An 18068-nucleotide genomic window follows, 5' to 3' on the forward strand; every position below is an offset into this window, starting at 1 on the left:
CGAATGGCTAGGTTGAGATCTTCTCTTTCTCTTTGATGTTGTATTGCTTGTTAAAAGGTCCTATTACTGCATTTTTTATAAGAATTCATATATGTTTAGATGTTTGTCAAGTGTTTGATAAAAATTTCAAAATAAGAAAGTAGTATTTTAAGAATTTTCTAAATGTTTGATGAAATAAGAATGTGATCTTTTACCATATTTCCCAAATGTTTGTTATAAGTCTTGGTAATAGGTTAGTACTTTTCATGAATGGCAAATAAAATCATTTGTTATGCCTATAGGGGCTCTTAGCCTAGGTAATTCCCAAGCTAGACTAAAACCTCTCTTTTCTATGGTCTTTGTGTAGGTTAAGAGTTTGTTAATTTGCTCTAGTCATGTGAACATCATGTTAGTTTAATTTCATGCATCATATGCACATTAATTTAATATCATGTTTAGCATTTAAAAATCATAAACATTATCAGGCATTGTTTTAACACATATGTTCGCACATTAACTCTTAGTTAGGAAATATAATAATAATCATTATGTTTGTTTTTAAAATCCTACTAGATATAGGGGATTTGTGAAGATTGTTAGTGATTATAGATTTCCAAATCTTAAAACCTTGAACCTATCCAAAACCCAAATCTACCCGAAAGCCCTAAACCAAAAAATATGAATTATGCATTATTCTCTTGTCAATAAAATGCAATCATTGAATATTGACCATAAAATATGATTTTATTATAAGACTTTATATACTTACTTCTTTTTTGAAAAGATTTATAAATTTACAATTTCTTTTATGCCTTAAAATAATTTTTGAAAATTTTATTGTTTTGATTTGCTAACCATGATTTTATTAAAATATAATCCATTTTATGCTTATGACCATTCAATGCCATGATTAAGAAAATTCACATATAACATACTATAAAATCATGAATTATAAATTAAATAATTTAATTCAAAATCAAAAGATTAAAAAAATAGTCAATAAAAAAAAGCAATATTCAATGAAACTCAAGGTTTCTTATGAATTATTAATCATCAATTCTTTTAGTAGAATGTACAAACTAGAAGGATAATAACAAGAAACTAATCTTGTATTTTATTTCACCAAAAATCTAGTTGGATAATCAAAAATTTTCATACTTGCTTCAAAAGTCGATTTTGTCAACTTTGTCAAGGTTTTTTCCTTGTATCTTTCTCATGCAAAATATAAAGGTATATTGCTTTTAAATTGTTAGAAAAATAAATAAATGAAAAGAAATAATAGAAAAAAATTTTGACTTTCAGGTGTGAAGAATAATTTTTTGAAAGAATTATGCCTTTAGAATATAATAAAGCCTCAAATTCTCCAATTAAAAATAGTAAAAATAATTATACTGAAAAATTTATTTATAATAAATGAATAAACATAAACTTCTATTCAAATGCTTATAATTTTTTGTATAATCGTGATCTTTATAAATAATAATCTACTTATTCAAATAATTATGATTATTTATCATATAATAATTATTTCTGTTAAAATATAATTATTTAAAATATGAATAAAATTAATACAAAATTAATTTTATTTATCAATAAATTAATAATCAAATCTTTCTATCCAATATAAAATATATCACATTCTAAATTACCAACAAAAATAATGGCCAGAAGCTCAATGGGACAGGTCTTAGCAGTAACGCATATGAGGGAACCAAACGTAACTGATCCTAGGATAGCAGAAGCATTTGCAGCTTTGGAAGCGGTAAAATTTGCAGAAGTCATTGGGTACTCACAGTTGGTGTTGGAAGGGGACTCGGTTGGGATCATTAACCAAATAAAGAAGAAGAACATGGATATGTTCTACTTGGGAAACCTGATCGAGGAAGTAAATGTGAGATTGCATGGCTTTCAAGCTTGGGAATGTTTGCATGTCAAAAGTGAAGGGAATGGGGCAGCACACTGGTTAGTAAAATTGGTTCTGGAGTACGAAGATGGTGGTGTAGGTAAAGGGATAATGTGATAGTCCAGCAGGACACTGTAGTAGTTTTTTAATGAAGTTTTATTCATACTAAAAAAGAAAAAAATCACCAATTCATTGAATTGAAAGTAAAATGATAAAATAGAGATATTTATTAAACAATGTAAAGTTAAAAAGGATCGTTCCAGATACCCAGCTTATGAATTTGAATAAACACCCAAACCCAATCTACATAATTCAATCAAAATTGAAAATTAAAGCAAACTCTGTTCATCAAATTCAAAAGCAATCAAAACCCAATAATTTTCTTATAAAAAAACAAAAAGTTTTAAATTTACACTTTAGCTGCGCCTTGAGGGGTACCCTTCTTGTTAAAATCAAATCCAAATAAAACCGCATTTCAAACATATCTAGAAGCAACGGGAATCATTTTTTTGAGTAAGGAAGAAGCCTACAACGCTAAGTGCAACATTAATAAGGATGGATCCCTTGTGATCTTGCTCGATCTTATAGTGTTGGTGAAGAAAGTAAAAGTATGGGATTGAAAAGAAACCGCAAAACTTAAAGATTAAGCCTTACTTTGGTGGAGCGATTGGTGGTTTGATTTGGGTGATTGTTGTTTGGGTTTGAGGAAGCGTTGTCTTTCTATTCTATCGTTCTTGCTGACGCTTTCTTGCGAGCTACCATTTTTGCTGCTTTGTTTGTCTCAAAGTAGCAAACCAAATATCAATTTGTCTCAAAATTGAAACAAGGGCTAGAAAATGCGTCAACAGAAAAAGGAATTCGCAATTCATATAAACCCTTAAAACCCACTAACAAATGACTCAGAAGAGGAAAAGGAAGATGTCATTTTGACACTTTTCCTGAAGACTTTGATGATTTTGCTTTGAATTTTTTGAAGACTTTATATTTTTTCTTTGAATTTTTGTGTTTAGGGGAAAATTTAGATTCTTAAGACTAATTTTAATTTAAATTTTCACATGTAACTGAAATTTGAGGGTATTTTTAGGATTTCATAAAAATCTAGATCAAATTTGACACTGTCACCTTTTTTTTTTTTATAACGTAGTCAATATTATAAGTGGGAATAAATTCTTTGGGAGTGTAAGTAGTAAAATGGAATACCACATGAAGTATACGTGAAGTTTATTTTAAAAATGTATTAGTTCATATAAGTCAGGTTGGGATTAAGGTAGAAAAGTAAAAAGGTAAAAAAGTTTTGCACTTAGCCACGATTAAGTCATGATTTTATGATATTATTTACTCTTATTTAGTAATTAGTTTATATATATATATATATATATATATATCAGTTTACACAGTATAATTTTTTTTAAAATTTTATATTTTTTTAATAATTTATTTTAATAGATCCAAAAGATGAAATTGAATCTTTTTTTTTTTTCTAGTTTTAGTTATTTTTTATCCTTTGAATATATTAAAATCAAAAGTTAAAAAAACATGTAAAACATTTTTAATTTTGTATTATATAAATTAATCATGTTTTATATTTTAATTTATGAGTAGTTTAGTAATTGACGCATATCTATTAACATTGTTTACGGTTTTGGGAGGAAATGTTCATTTTCAAAACCAAGATATTGAAGTTAAATTATGACAAAATTATGAAGATATCAATGAAATTTATCATTTTTCTTAATTTGAAAAAAGAAAATTTCTAATTTTAGTCTTTGAATTTAGAAATACGTGCATGATGCATAATTATTCTATTAAATGTTTTTAGGGTGATGAGAAGGAGTTTTGAATTGGCATCCTATTCTTCCATTACACGATTTCTTTAAAAAGGATTTTAACGCTTTTCATGTGTTCTGCACAAAAAGTAGTTAATAGCTGAAAAGGTCGCCATCCTCTTGTCAAGGCAACTTTTACTGAATAATGGTCTGTTTAAGGGTTTTTTTTACCTTGGGATTGCCTATAAAAGAGGTCGAACTTAAAATTTCAAAAGACATGAAGGAAAGAATCGGACCTGTTTGAGCTTGCAACGGCTACTTGCTTATTCCTTTATATAAAAGTACAAAACGCAACCAACCATTACCTTTTTACAGCTTGGCTCCCCCACCAACCAATCAGATCTCCATACTTTTCTTCAACTTTTTGTATCAATAAAAGCTACCAGCTTCCTTACTCATGAATCAACCAAAAAAAGCTCCACCTGAAAGCCTATGGAAATGCACCAGAAGAGATTGCCCATTCTGCACAAGTTGGTAGCCAAAGCCAACAATCTTCTTAGAATCTCCATCTTACTTACCAAAATGAAGAAACCCATGATTCCAAAGCTCATTTTTATCAAGAAATCGAGAAAGCTTAAGAGGTTTAAGCCACTCAAGCACAGCTATGGGTTCCTTGGAGAGTACCAGTTTGACTCTGCTTCAAGTACTCCTTTCATTCATTCCTACAACAGAAGACATGAGCTCAAAAGCAGACGCATCCAAGATATATACTCGATGCTGTTCTGGTGCAAGTGTTTTGGTTGCTTGAAAGCCCAAGTAAGAGGAGAAGCAGATTGCAGATTGGCATTGGAAGCAGATTTGGCAGAAGCTTCCATTGGAGGGGAATTGGATTTAGAAGAAGATCAAGAAGATTCAGTTGATAAAAGGGCTGAGAGATTCATTGAAAGGTTCTATGCAGAGATGAGGCTTCAGCGGCAGGAATCATTTTAACTTAATTTTTAAAAATTATTATTAATATTACATTTTTCTTTTATTTTAAATATTTGTTTTTTAGTCTGATCTCCACGTGGCCTTTTTCAGATTGTGGAGTTGTATTTTGCTTTGTTATGAATTGTATTTTTTTTTTTTTTAATTTTTTAGAATGTTCATTTGGGAATCGGTAAGTTTCATTAATTTGCAAGCCAGCGTTGTCAATTTTATATAACTAGAACTATGAATAAGGTCAAATGAAGTTACCTAGTAACGAACAAGTAAATATGGTGAAGGTGCTTATTTCATTCAATAAATTTTAAATGTAGAAACTATTTTATTTATAATATTTAAAAATTATTATTGATCCAAAATTTAATCCAAATGATCCTGTCAAGCCTTTAATCGAGTCAATGTCCAATCCGGTTATAAATACGGTTGAAAGTGACATGAAGCTCTGACACATAAATTTTATTATAACAAGATGAAAAATCAGGAATAGCACGGCATGTTTTGGTTCCAGAAGCCAGGCCCAATTCAATCTTCACAACTAACTTTTAGAAAGAATTCCGTTCTTTCAGTGGCCCAGCAAGAAATTCAAGCCGACGTCTGAAGTGAGCCCAGTCTATTAAATCAATAGGAATCTTTTTTTGGCCGAAGGAATCAATAGGAAATTAAGAAAGGTTAATTCTACATTTGGTACACATATTACAATTGATAAAATGTTTGATGTGGTACTTCCATAATGTGCCGTTTATTTTCTGTTAAAAAAATTGTTTAATTAAATATTCTAATTTTGCTTCTGTTCATCAATTTCAACATTGACAATATTTTTGTTAGTTAAATTAAGGAATTGTTCATAAACAACCAATACGAACATGTCACGTGCCTAACAAATGCCACGTTATTGTTTTTATTTTTTTTTTAATTTTTAAATTAAAAAAAATCTAGAAAACAAAAAAAAGATAAGCTAATAAAAAAAAAATTTATTGGGGAGAGGGAAAGAAGAAATCAAGGAGATGTCCTAAGTTTGATAACATATAATCTAATAAATATTTAGATTTATTTAGACGGATACCCTAATTTTAAAATAAAATTGGTTAACTTAATTTTTACTTTTCAAAAATAAGTGGTTATTCATAAAAATTTAATATCTATTAACACAAATTTTTATTATTTTTCTTTATTTTTCCCCATTGCCAGACCCAATCGATTGACAAATAACAAACCTTAAAGTAATGTAATAATTTATAAACCTTATTCTTCAATGAAACACCAATACATTTCTAATGTTTTTGCTTATTGCCATCTGTCTTATATTTATATGTATATATATATATATATATATATATATATAGCCATCTTTCTTGTCATCACAAACTTAGAGTAAAAATTATGTAACCTTGTGTGATTCAAGGTATAGGCATAATTTGAGATATTGTAATTAAAAAGCTAAAAAAAATCAAACTAAATATCTTTTCCATTAAGTGCAATCAAGTTATCTTAATTAATTTAGGTTTCAACATGATTTTCTCTACCTTTTTAATCAAATAGAGGAAATGCATAGTATATTTTAATAATTATTTGCCTTTTTTTTATTCATTTGAAACCTGTTTTACTCATAAAATCATAAAAAAGATCATTTCTTCATTGAAACTTCAAATTTTAATAATTTAGTAAAGTGTAATATATGTCTTTTGAAAAAACATAATTATATAATAAAACATATATAGACACTCATTTTGTTTGAAAAATTCAAATGTTGTTTTGAAATAAATTTAAATCGATTTTCAATTTTATTGGAATTTGTTCAAATATTTAATCGGATTTACCAAATTACTTTCATATTTGGCTCAATTGGATTTCATTTTAAGTTAATGAAAACTTGGACCATTTCAATGTTGACTTAGAAGCCTAAATTCACTATGAAGCCCAAGTTAAATTTTTAAACCCAATCTCACCAAACTGAAAAATAATTCAACCAAAATGTAATTTTTTATTTCTTTTATTTTTCTGTATCCCTATTTTCTTTTTCTTCTCTTTCTTCTTTTTCCCTCTAGTTTTTGTAAATTTAATGCAATGCCAACTACCTTGACACCAACCTATTATTGCGAAAAGAATCATGAAGCCGAAAATTCTTCACTAGTGTGATAACTTTGAAAAACTCTTCAATCCCAGATTTTTTGGGAGTCGAATCCAATGGCTTTATAAATTGAACTTTTCATGAATAGAAAAAAAGGGGAACAATTAAAAAAAAAATCCCAACAAAAAAATTTGAAACATAAAAAAACAAAAACCTTTTGCCCAATCATCTTGAACCATCCCTTCTATCACAAAAATAATCACCTAAATGCCTTAAAACCCATCTTTACATCAAAACCCATTTTTAGCCATACCTGAAACAAATACTAGAGACCCATTCATGCCCAAGAACCATTGAATACCCAAAACACAAATACATACATACATATATATATATATATATATATATAGGAAAAGAAACCTATTAGCCACATCACTTAAGGGAACCAACATAATTTTTTTTTGAAAAACTAAAAAGAAAAAAACCCTAACTAGCCCATTTGGGATTTTTTTAGGGGAAGCTAGTTGGAAAATCACTTTTAAGAGGTTGAAAAGTTCATTTTGGAATTTTTTAGGATTTTTTAAATTTTGTTTGGGTCACCAAAATTTGAAAAGTTTGAATTTTTTTGTGATCGAATAAATTTTTTAAATTTAAATTTTTGGTCAGGATTTGGGTTACTTTGAGATTTTTGATAATACGTGGAATTTACCAACCATTGGATTTTGAAAATTTTGCTAGATTCTAGCTTAGATGAGTTTTTCAATAAGGGATTTTAGAGAGAGATGAGAAAAATTTGAGGGAACAAAGAGAAAGAGAAAGGAGAAAATTAAAAAAAAAATTATTTGGCTTATTTAAAACCCATTGAAGCAACGTTATTTTGGCAAAGAGATTCATGCATCAGCTTGGATTTGACTTGGGATCCGTGTAATTTGACCCACTGTAAATCAAATCGCATTGCACTACTGTGAACTAAAAGGAATTTAATTGGATTGCAGCTAAATTAGCCGAATCACTAACTTTTGACTAAGTAATTGATTAGTGGTGATCAAGGGCAATTTTGGTATTTTTAATATATTATTAAAATTTTTTAAAATTTTATTTTTATCTTTGCATATATTTATTTTATGTGTATTTTAATGTTGAATTAAAAATATTTTTATATATACATGAAAAATAAAATGTTTAAACGTATATAAAATAAATTTTGAAAAATGCTATGGAAAAAGTTAAAAGATCAAATTTTCTTATATTTTTTGAAAATAAAAAGGGAGTTTTTTTTTTAAAATCCTAAGGAAATAGTTGAAATATCAAATTTCTCTTAAAATAACATTTTGAAATATGAATTTTTCCTAAATTTTATGAAAATAAAAAAATCAAATTAAGAAAATAGAACAAAAGATTTTGTTTTGAAAATGTTAATAAAAAAGTTGAAATATCAATTTTTTATGGCGATAAATTTTTGAAAAAATGTATTTAGAAAAAAGTTAAAATATCAATGTTTCCTAAATTCTTTTTTAAAAAAGGTAATAAAAAATAAAAAAATTTAAAAGCACTAAAGAAAAAATTGAAATATTAATTTTCCCTTATAATACACTTTTTCTAAAAAAATGTTTGGGGAAAATTGAAATATCAATTTCTCTTAAAATTGAGAAAAATAAAATTCAAATTTTGAATCTTCCAATGATAGAATTATTGGAAAATTGCAATAGCAATTTCTATTCAAATTTCTAGGTGAGAAACACTCTTAAATTTATGCTAAAATATTGGTGTAATTTAAAAAGATTTTTCCATTATCAAAGATTTCAATTTTAATTGAATTTCTCTTTTAAAAAATTAAAAAATAAGATAAAAACATTTTGAATCTAATGATGGAACTATTTCAAGAAAAAATTGATTTTCTTGAATATTCTTAAAGTGAGAAAATTTCGTAAGTGATAACGAAAATGCTAGAAAGACTTTAGAAAATTTCAATATTTGAATGTCAATTAAATAAAAATAAAATTGACAAAAATTTTGAATAAAAGACCATTTCAGCTAAGATCATTTAGGATAACATAAAATTAATTAGTACTATCCTTAGATGGATGTTGTGGGGTGGTGTTAACACGTTCCCCACACATAACCATACTTTCAAACACTATCTTGATTTTGCAATTTACAATCTACTTTTAGTAAAATCTAAATCAATTTTAAGACATATTGAAAGGTTAAATTTTTTAGGTGACCAATCATATCTAAATAAAAAAGATTGATGGTGACTTTTTTTTGTGCCTAGCGATTGAAAAATCATTATGATAGCTTGACAACTCCACTAAAGGCATTAAAAGTTGAGCCAGTAATTGATTTTGTGAGTCTAAGCTAAAATTTGATATTTTAAAAAAGTTTTTTTAGTGTTATTATTTTTACAATTTAATGATTTATTAGCATTTAATATTCTATCTTTAAAGAGCATGTGCATAATATGAGCTCTATATCCAAGCTCCATCCCTTTATGAGGGATTAGAGTACATATGCTTTCGTGAGGTTCTAATGCCTCCATAACGAAATACTCCCACATAAATTAAATCCTTTCCATTTGTATCCTATCATAAGTAAGGATCAAATTGCCTTAATAGTTTAGTATAAACAATAGTGAGGAGCAATTTTTAAAACCTCTATATTCTTAATCCGAACCACATGTAATGAACCTTAGAGACTTAAAACAAGTAGTGCGTGCCTTCCCCCCTTTAAAATTAACCAGAAATTAGGAATCATAACTTATGATATATGTTGTGCTCTAATATTCTTTTGTTGATATATCTTCAGTTTGTGCGTTAATTGCTCTTTTTTGTTTCTTTGATTTTGTTTTTCTTTTCTTGTTGATGCATACTAACATCCATAAGGTTGCATAAATAATATTTGCCTTGAAGACAATTTTTGACAAGGAGCTTTCATGGAATCCACAAAATGTCAGGTTTGCTCTTCATTTGCAATCGCTCTATGTGAGTCACCTAATGAAGTGGAGATTTAATTAGACAAAATTTAGTTAAATGAGGGAGATTGTCTACCAATCTATCATGTTTCCACTCTTTCAAATAAAATGTGTCTCAGTTTTAAGTAGAATGATCTGACAACGGTTAAAACTTAAACTTTAAATTTACATATATATTTAACTATATAAATTAGTTAAATTAAATTCTAATTACATTATTAACAAGACGATTAAAGGGATGCAGATATTATCATTTAAGATCGCCCAAATCAACAAGTATGGCCCACTTAATTTGTGCTTATCAAAGGAAATTAACTAATTAAAATAATATACTTATGAAGTTGTTATTAAAGACAAAAGATTGTTTGAGAAATCATTATCCTCCATGAGTTATATCATATTACAAACTCCATTAACTTTCTAATCATCTTTTTTTTTCTTTTTGCAATCATTACTTTTTAGAAGTATCCATAAAGGTTAAAAAAAATCCCAAATTGGGAATTGGTTGAAATCCCATTTATGGATATGTTAAAAGCACTTTAAGCATCCGAAAGGATGTGGTTTTGACTAAAAATAAAATTTTTACATTAAATTTGATAATTCCTATATCTATATCATGTTGAATCATATTAAATACTTGTTAATACCAAAAAATGGTTATATAAAATTCATATGTCAAATATTAAATATATTTTAAGATTTTTATATATATAATTTTTATTAAAATTTTAAATTATATTATTTTCGTATCTTATTTCATATTTTTTTTGTATCATTGAATTATATTTAAAATTATCAAATCTACCCTCATGTATTCCAAGTAACACTACCTACTTCCTTTTTAAATATAAAAGGTGGGAGGTTGGGTGGAACAAAGTTTTATTTTTAAGTCATGTCATGAAGTGACCATTTTCTCTTTATATAATTGAATTAATTAAACACATTATCATGTGTTAAGTATATAATTCAAATCTAACATAGAGCCAGACCTAGATTAATATTAGACTTTAGAACGTCTACATACATATATAATTTAAGCAAGAAAAGCATTGACAAATTGCATCAAACTTTTTCAGTTTAAAATACTAACACAATAGTATGTCTATTGTGAACAGAATTTTAGGTGAAAATAAAAGGACATTGGGTCAATCAATGAAAAGAAATAAATGTAATTTGGTTTCTAATAAAGTGAGACTCTTGTAAGGCTAATAGAACTACAACCCACATAACATTTAACCTACAGATAATGAGAGTTTGAAGGGGACATGCACACGTGATATGACAAAAATTTATGTTGAAAATATATTTATTTATTTTTGGTAAAATAGAAAGATCTTTTTAGAATAGAGATGTTTATGAATTAGATTGAGTGTAATTGGACTAAGTTAAGCTAACACCTCAAAATTTTTGTTCAAAGAATCAAATTAGATCTAAATAGAACCAACGCAATTCAAAAAAATTGCAAAACTATTTTCGTGATAATAACTAATCTATTTTAGAATTAAAATTAAATAAAATAAATTTTACTAATTAAATAATACTTTAAGCTCAAGCTTGGAAAACCTTATTCAAAACTCAATTTAAGACAAGTCAAATTCAATAATCCAAAAAATAATCCAACCTATGAATTGATCTATTCCAAAACATCACTCTTTTCTCTATTTTGACAAATCCTTTTACCACTTGGTTCCTAGTTAGCCTATATATCACCTTTTGTCAATTTAAGGTTAATTAATGAAAGAAACAATTTATATTTGAGCATTTGTTTCAATAATGAATGCATGTATTTATTTAAAAGCATAGATTCAAATCCCTTCTTCTATCTGGAATGAAAAGAAATGCAGCAATTTCATTTGCATTTGCCAAGTTTTCGAAGCTCTTATCTCACATAAAGGAATTCTTTTCATTTTCCTTTTTCTTTTCTTCTTTATTGTATGTCCTTGTTTTTTTATATACATATATACCTTCTTTAATTTCACTTTTTCATTTCAGCATTTACTTATTTTTAACCATAATAATCAATCAAATTTGTTGACCACCTATGATCTATAATTTTATAAGGAAATCTCTATTTTTTATTTATTTTAATTACAAGACAATTTATGTGAGTTTAACCTAATGTGAACATGTAAATAACTTTGAAGTATACTCATCAAATTGTTAGAATAATACAAGTCTTTAATACAATGAATGTGCGTTTGAAGTTGATCTTCTTAAAGCAATTGTTGTCTTTCCTTTTTGAGTGCCTTGTGTTGATCCAAAATAGAGTCTTTAACGTAGAATGAAAAAGACTTCAAAGCATGTTGTAAATGTCTCTTTTTTAAAGTTTATTTTGCTCCTACTAGTTAAAGAATGCAAAAAGAAAAATCAAAATGCTTTTAAAATACAATAAAGTTGTGTTTGATTTCATTTGATTCACTTTACACTAGTGAAATCAAACAACTAAATGCCCTATGACGAGAGACAAAAATACCTTGCTTTGAACAAGGTTTTTTGTAGCAGACAATGTCAAAGAAACTTACCTTCTATTAGAGAAAGAATGAGAGAAAGAAAAGAATGTTTTTGAATTTTCTCGACATAGAAATGAACTCACAACATCTCTATTTATAGAGATTGAATCCAAAGGTTGTCTCTTTGATTTTGTTATGTCAATCAAAGATCACTTCCTTTAATCAAAAAGAGATCTTATTTATCATTAAGTTTGTACTAGTTCATTTAAATTATCACACTTTTCATTTTAAAAGAAACCATTTTTCACATTTCAAAAACTTGAAAATTTTCAATTGGAGCAGTAGACTCCAACTCAACTACACCTAAAGGCAGTCAATTGCCCTTTTGTATTTTTTGTTCCATAATACTGGATTGCCTATTTTTACAAATTTGCAAGTGCATAGATAAGTAATAAAGTGAAAGTATTCAAGTATCATCTCTCAAAGGATTATAGCTCAAAGGTTGGGTAGCTTTCAAGTACCAAATGTGAGATATTAAACTTTTATATCTAAATAGATAGAAGATTAGGGTTGATTGTAAAACTAAATAAACAAAAGAGTGAAAATAATGTAGGCTTGTATCTTAACTCCACCGACTATCACTTGGTAGGCTAGAAATAATAGCCTAAAACTAGATCTAAGGAAACAATGATTGAAAACTTTAGGAAACAATGAAACTGGTGATTGCTAAATGCTTATATAAAAGAAAAATAAGTAGTAAACAAGATTGCACAAGAGGATTTAAAACTATAAAGCATTAGCTAAAACTTAGACAGTAAGAATGAGTGATTGTCAAAATTTAGAGAGAAAGAATGAAATATTTTCGCAACTTATATATCATAAAAGAAGTTGTAAATCAAAACTTTATAAAGAAAGAATGCTTTGAAGGAAAGGAAATCTTTGAAAATAAACAATGCTTGTATTGAAGAAAAAAATCAAAGAAACAATTTTGGCTATTGGTAGAGCTATCAAACACTTCTTTTATCGAAGAAAAGTATCAAAACAATAATTTTGATTATTGGCAAAGCTGTTACCTAAGCCAATACTTTAAAGAAAACTAAAAAAACAAAAAAAAAACTGAGAAAGAAACTCAAAAAGAAAAAAAAAAGAGAATACAAATGAAGGATAAAAGGGATGTGTGATACAAATGAATGGCCTCCCTATTTATAGAGAAGGATTTAGCCTAGTAAAGGGATAGGGCTACTAAGTTTGAATTTGATTCAATTATTAAAGGATAAGCCTATCTTAATCTTCAAAGTTGCATGACAAATGTAGACTCTTGCTTCTTGAGAGTGTTTGGCCGAATGGGGTCTTGAAAAATAGATATTAGCCATTTGATCATTGCTTGACACAATCTTGATTAAATCTCCAATCTTAGTTCAGCTAAGGTAGGATTCACAAGACTAAGTAGTTGCTTGTTATCCAAACTCTTAAAATTTAAAAAGATAAAGTCCTCCTTCAAGTGAAATTTTTCAAAATTCCTCTTTTAAATGAAAATTTTCAAAGCTAAGCAAAAGAGTCATGGTGCACTTCAAACTCTCTTGGCTAGATCCTATAGTGTCTTTGGTAGCTTAGAATTCTTCAACTTGGCACATGAAAACTCTCTTCTTAAATTTGAATTAGCTGCACATGGATAAAGTCACAATGGTCTTGAAATTACATGAAATTTTCCTTAAAATAGGTGTGGCTAAATGTGAAGGGTGATGAAAATGTCCTTATACAATTCAAACACTTGCTTTACCATATGGATGGATGATTGGAAGCTGTAAGGTTTAGCTGCCACCTTGCATTACATGGTCAAATATACACCCTCATGCATAGATTGCATGAAAATCAAGTCCACAAGCCTTAAATCCTAAAATCATGAAAATAACATTAAAAGTACCAAAATCTATCAAAAATTTAAAATTCAGCACCAACTTTAGCATGTGAAAATACTATATTTTAAGATGTTATCATATTTTCGTACTTGAATTTTTGCTTATCCTTAAACAAAATCCTCAAAACAACACAACTAAAAATCATCATACATACTTACAAAGTTAAAATTGTATAAAATTCAATTCATGTATTATTGTATAATACAAAGTTTAACTGTGAACATAGATCAATAAAAAATTCCTTCAAAAATAGCTTTCAATATCTTATACTTTTCATACATATGAATTTACTCAATCTTTAATTCATTCATATAACTCAAGCAAAAAAAATGTAAAACATTTCATCCAAGACAAAATAAACTTCATATGTTCATTTTCCCCTTCTTTCTCCACTAATGTTAGACTTACATACTTGACTTAAGATCAAAAAGTCTTTTTGGCTTTATAATATAAGGCTTGGGTTAAGATAGAAAAAAGAAAATTTTAGGTTCATAAACCCTAAGCTTACACTTTTTTTTTTAATTTCTTGAACTATAGAATTGAAGACTTTGAGAGTTTTGAAACTTGGACTACTTAAGGTATCACTTTATTTCTTGCACCTTTACTTGGGCATTGTCTTTACATTTGTCATTTTCTTTTTCTTTTCATTCTCTGTACCTTTCTTCTTCCTAAATACATTAAAATGTCCATAATGTATGAGTAAGCTTAATTGGGTTAGGTAAAACAAAAGAAGAGATAATAATAAAAAGAAAGGCTTATTAGGCTTATTATGTGGCTAAATAACAAAGGAAAATATTAATGTAAAAGGCTCAAAATAAAGATACTAAGGATGCATCATTAAAATATGCATTCAAAAAACTCAAACAATCTAAAGAATGCCTAGATCATCTCATGAGTCAAATACAATCTAAGATTTCACCTCAAGAATTAAGTAAGTGAATTCTAGAATTATATTCAAATTCTCAAATTTCATGCAAATTAACATCTCACAAAATTTTCAAAAAAATCATAGCATTCCATGTAAATGTAAAGAGAATAAAGCATAAGCACAAAACTCATATCCAAAGAAAAGCATATTTTAGAATTCCTTTCAAGTTTCACCATGCTTATAATTAAAATTCATATCATATTCAAGTCAATCTTGAAAAGTTTATGAAAAATCAAATATGTGTGCATGATAATAAATCTAGCTTGTTGATTTGATTTGAAAGCAAAGATTTGGTCAAGATTTTGCAAAACAATTTTTTGCATAAAAAAATTCCATCCCCTCTCACACTTAAGTTGAACAACGTATTAAAACAAGAAAAAAAAGGAAAAGGAATACTCCCCAAAATTTTGCTTAAGGTCAAATATTCACTTGCATGAGATATCCTCCTTGCTTAAACAAACTCAAAACAAAAGCATCAAAACATACCTATCCTAATAAAAATAAAGAAAACATAAACCATTAAAGTACCTAGGTTATCTCCCAAGCAATGCTAGTTTTGGTCAAGCTTGACCATCCTTAAATCTAACAAAATCATCTTATTCTTTTAAGAGGGAGTTTGCTTTGTTACATCCTTCTAAAAGGAATCACATAAATTAAATTGAGCTTAGAAGGTGTACTAGCTCTCTTAGCTGGGCTAACATACACTAAGCTTAAGTTCATCATGTGTTTGGCCTTATTAAAGCTAGGGTTGCCAAATGATCTTGTGTCAAAGGATAATGGAGGTTTAGCCAGTAAGTTAAATTCCCTAAGGTTTTTCTTTTTCTTCATTTTTGCTATTGCGTGTACATCATCTTCGAATAATATTATAGTTGTACACATCAATTAGGGTTTTGGTAGTCAACAGGAAAGGTTTACCTAATAGTAATGGAGCTTCATCATCCTTCATTTCTAATACAGCAAAGTCCACAGGGAATGCATACTTATTACCTTTTACTAGCATATTTTCTAACATTTCTTGTGGCATCTTGGCAAATTGGCTGGCAAATTTAAGATTATATTTTGTAAGCTTTAACTCACCACATCCTAATTGCATGAAAACATTTAAAGGCATTAGATTATGCTAGATCCAAGATCACAAAAAGCTTCATTAAAATTTAAATATCCAACATTACAAGAAATAGTAAAACTCTCTAGATCATTTTTGTTTTTTGGAGAAGAGTTGTTTAAATTCAAGGTCACAGTTTTCGATAATTATGGCATCCTTCAACTCTTTAAATAGCTCCTTAAGAATAAGCCATCGATAAATAGTGCTACATCAAAATATTGTCAACGAGTTGACATTCTTACGATCAACCTTGGCCTTCCTCAGCTCAGGTTGGATACTTGCTAATAGTGCTCTCCTAAATTGTATAAGCATCACTCATTCTTTAACAGATCCCTCAGTGTATTCCTCAAGATCTTCCTTATAATCCATCTTAAAATTTATTTCATCTTTCTCTTCATAAGGTATAATGCTCTCAAGGGCTTCAAGTGCTATAGGGTCAAAACATTTCAGAATTTCTTTTCCATATGTTAATAGTTCTTCATATACCATGATGTCTTCTCTTCCAACGAAATCTACTTCAAGCTACTTTACAAAAGTAAAGAGATTTACCACTACAAGCTCATCCATTACATCATTCTTATCATTAGATTCATCCACCATGTCATCTTTAAATGAATAGATGGCATTACAAACGTCATTACCTTTTCTTTTAAGGTTGGACTTGGTATTACAAGGAAAGGTTCCTACAGGGTGATTAACTATAGCTTGGGCTAGTTGACCTATTTGGTTCTTAAGATTTTTTATTGATGTAACTTGACTTTGAATGTTGCCATTATTGGCTTGTATCAACTGGGTCGATATTTTTTCAAAATTAGGTTTTTTTTTTCTTAAGGTAGGTTAAAGTGTTATGGTTTGGGATGAAAGTTGCTAGTTTGGTTGGTGGATTGGTGGTTAGGTTGATTCCAAGAAAATTTGGGGTGGTTACACTAGCCTAGGTTATAGGTATTACTGTATGGGTTATAGTTGGGCTTGGATTGTTGGACGAATTGGATTGGTTCTACCTAAATTGACACTTGTTATTGGAATGGGATCTTTTACAAATATCACATGAAACAAATGGGTTTTGGATTGTATTGATAGGGTTGGTTTGAGATTAGGATTCTAAAACCTCTACCTTTTTGGTTAAAGTAACCAATTGAGAGTTTATAGAGGTAATAGCATCAATCTAAAAATGAACAGCAAATTTCTTGTTTACTTTTTTCTCTATATCCCATTGGTAGTTGTTTACAGCCATCTCTTTAATCAGCTCATGGGTAAGAGACACAGAATATTCAAAAGGATAATGGAAGCAGCAAGAAATATTAGGTAAGATTGTGGAAGGCAGATATCCTATAGAAGATCAAAGCTTTTGGCTAAAAATTAAAGCATGAAATACTACCAGTGTTGTGTAACCCAAGAAAAAGAAATATTGATACACCAACTCTATGCCTACAATGTAGACAGCATAAAGAGACCGTATTGCATGCTATGAGAGACTACCAAAGAGCAAAGGAGGTGTGGTAGGCAACAAAAGTCCATAATGGTAGGCTATGCCAAACTCATACAACAAATAAAGGATGGTTAACTGGGATAGCAAATTCTATTGAGCAAGATAGTTTTGAAATGGGTCTAACAATGTGTTGGGTAGTTTGGCATAGTAGAAATATGGTGGTCAATGGGGGGAGATACGAAATCCTCAAGTTATAGCAAGCTTCGTAAATAACTATATAGAGGAATTTAGGAGAAGTCGAGAGAAGAAAGATGGGAAGAGGGAGGTGCAAGTTAAACAGCTTCGATCGTCGTTGAAGCTTGTAAAGGTAAATTTTGATGGTGCACTAAAAGCTGAAGATGGAATATGTGGCATTGGAGTAATGATCCAAAATAACAAAGGTGAAGTACTAGGCTTAGTTCTGAAGTATGTAGAAGGGGTGAACAATACAGCAGTAATTGAAGCTTATGTAGCACTAGTGGGGATTACTTTTGTAAGGGAATTGGGCTTTATATCTTCAATCTTAG

At 28.5% G+C, this 18068-nt stretch overlaps 1 protein-coding gene across 1 annotated transcript; it reads left to right on the top strand.

The window, feature by feature from the left end:
- Nucleotides 1–3922: 3922 nt before the first annotated feature.
- LOC111288531 (cotton fiber protein) lies at nucleotides 3923–4688 on the top strand. The gene has a single exon (XM_022879455.2). The coding sequence runs from the start codon at nucleotides 4141–4143 to the stop codon at nucleotides 4636–4638; it is 498 nt and encodes a 165-aa protein (XP_022735190.1). The 5' UTR covers nucleotides 3923–4140; the 3' UTR covers nucleotides 4639–4688.
- The last annotated feature ends 13380 nt before the right edge of the window (nucleotides 4689–18068 follow it).

The sequence above is a fragment of the Durio zibethinus genome, chromosome 4, assembly GCF_047325235.1.
Source record: "Durio zibethinus cultivar Kanyao isolate XHJ-2024 chromosome 4, ASM4732523v1, whole genome shotgun sequence".
NCBI lineage: Eukaryota > Viridiplantae > Streptophyta > Magnoliopsida > Malvales > Malvaceae > Durio > Durio zibethinus.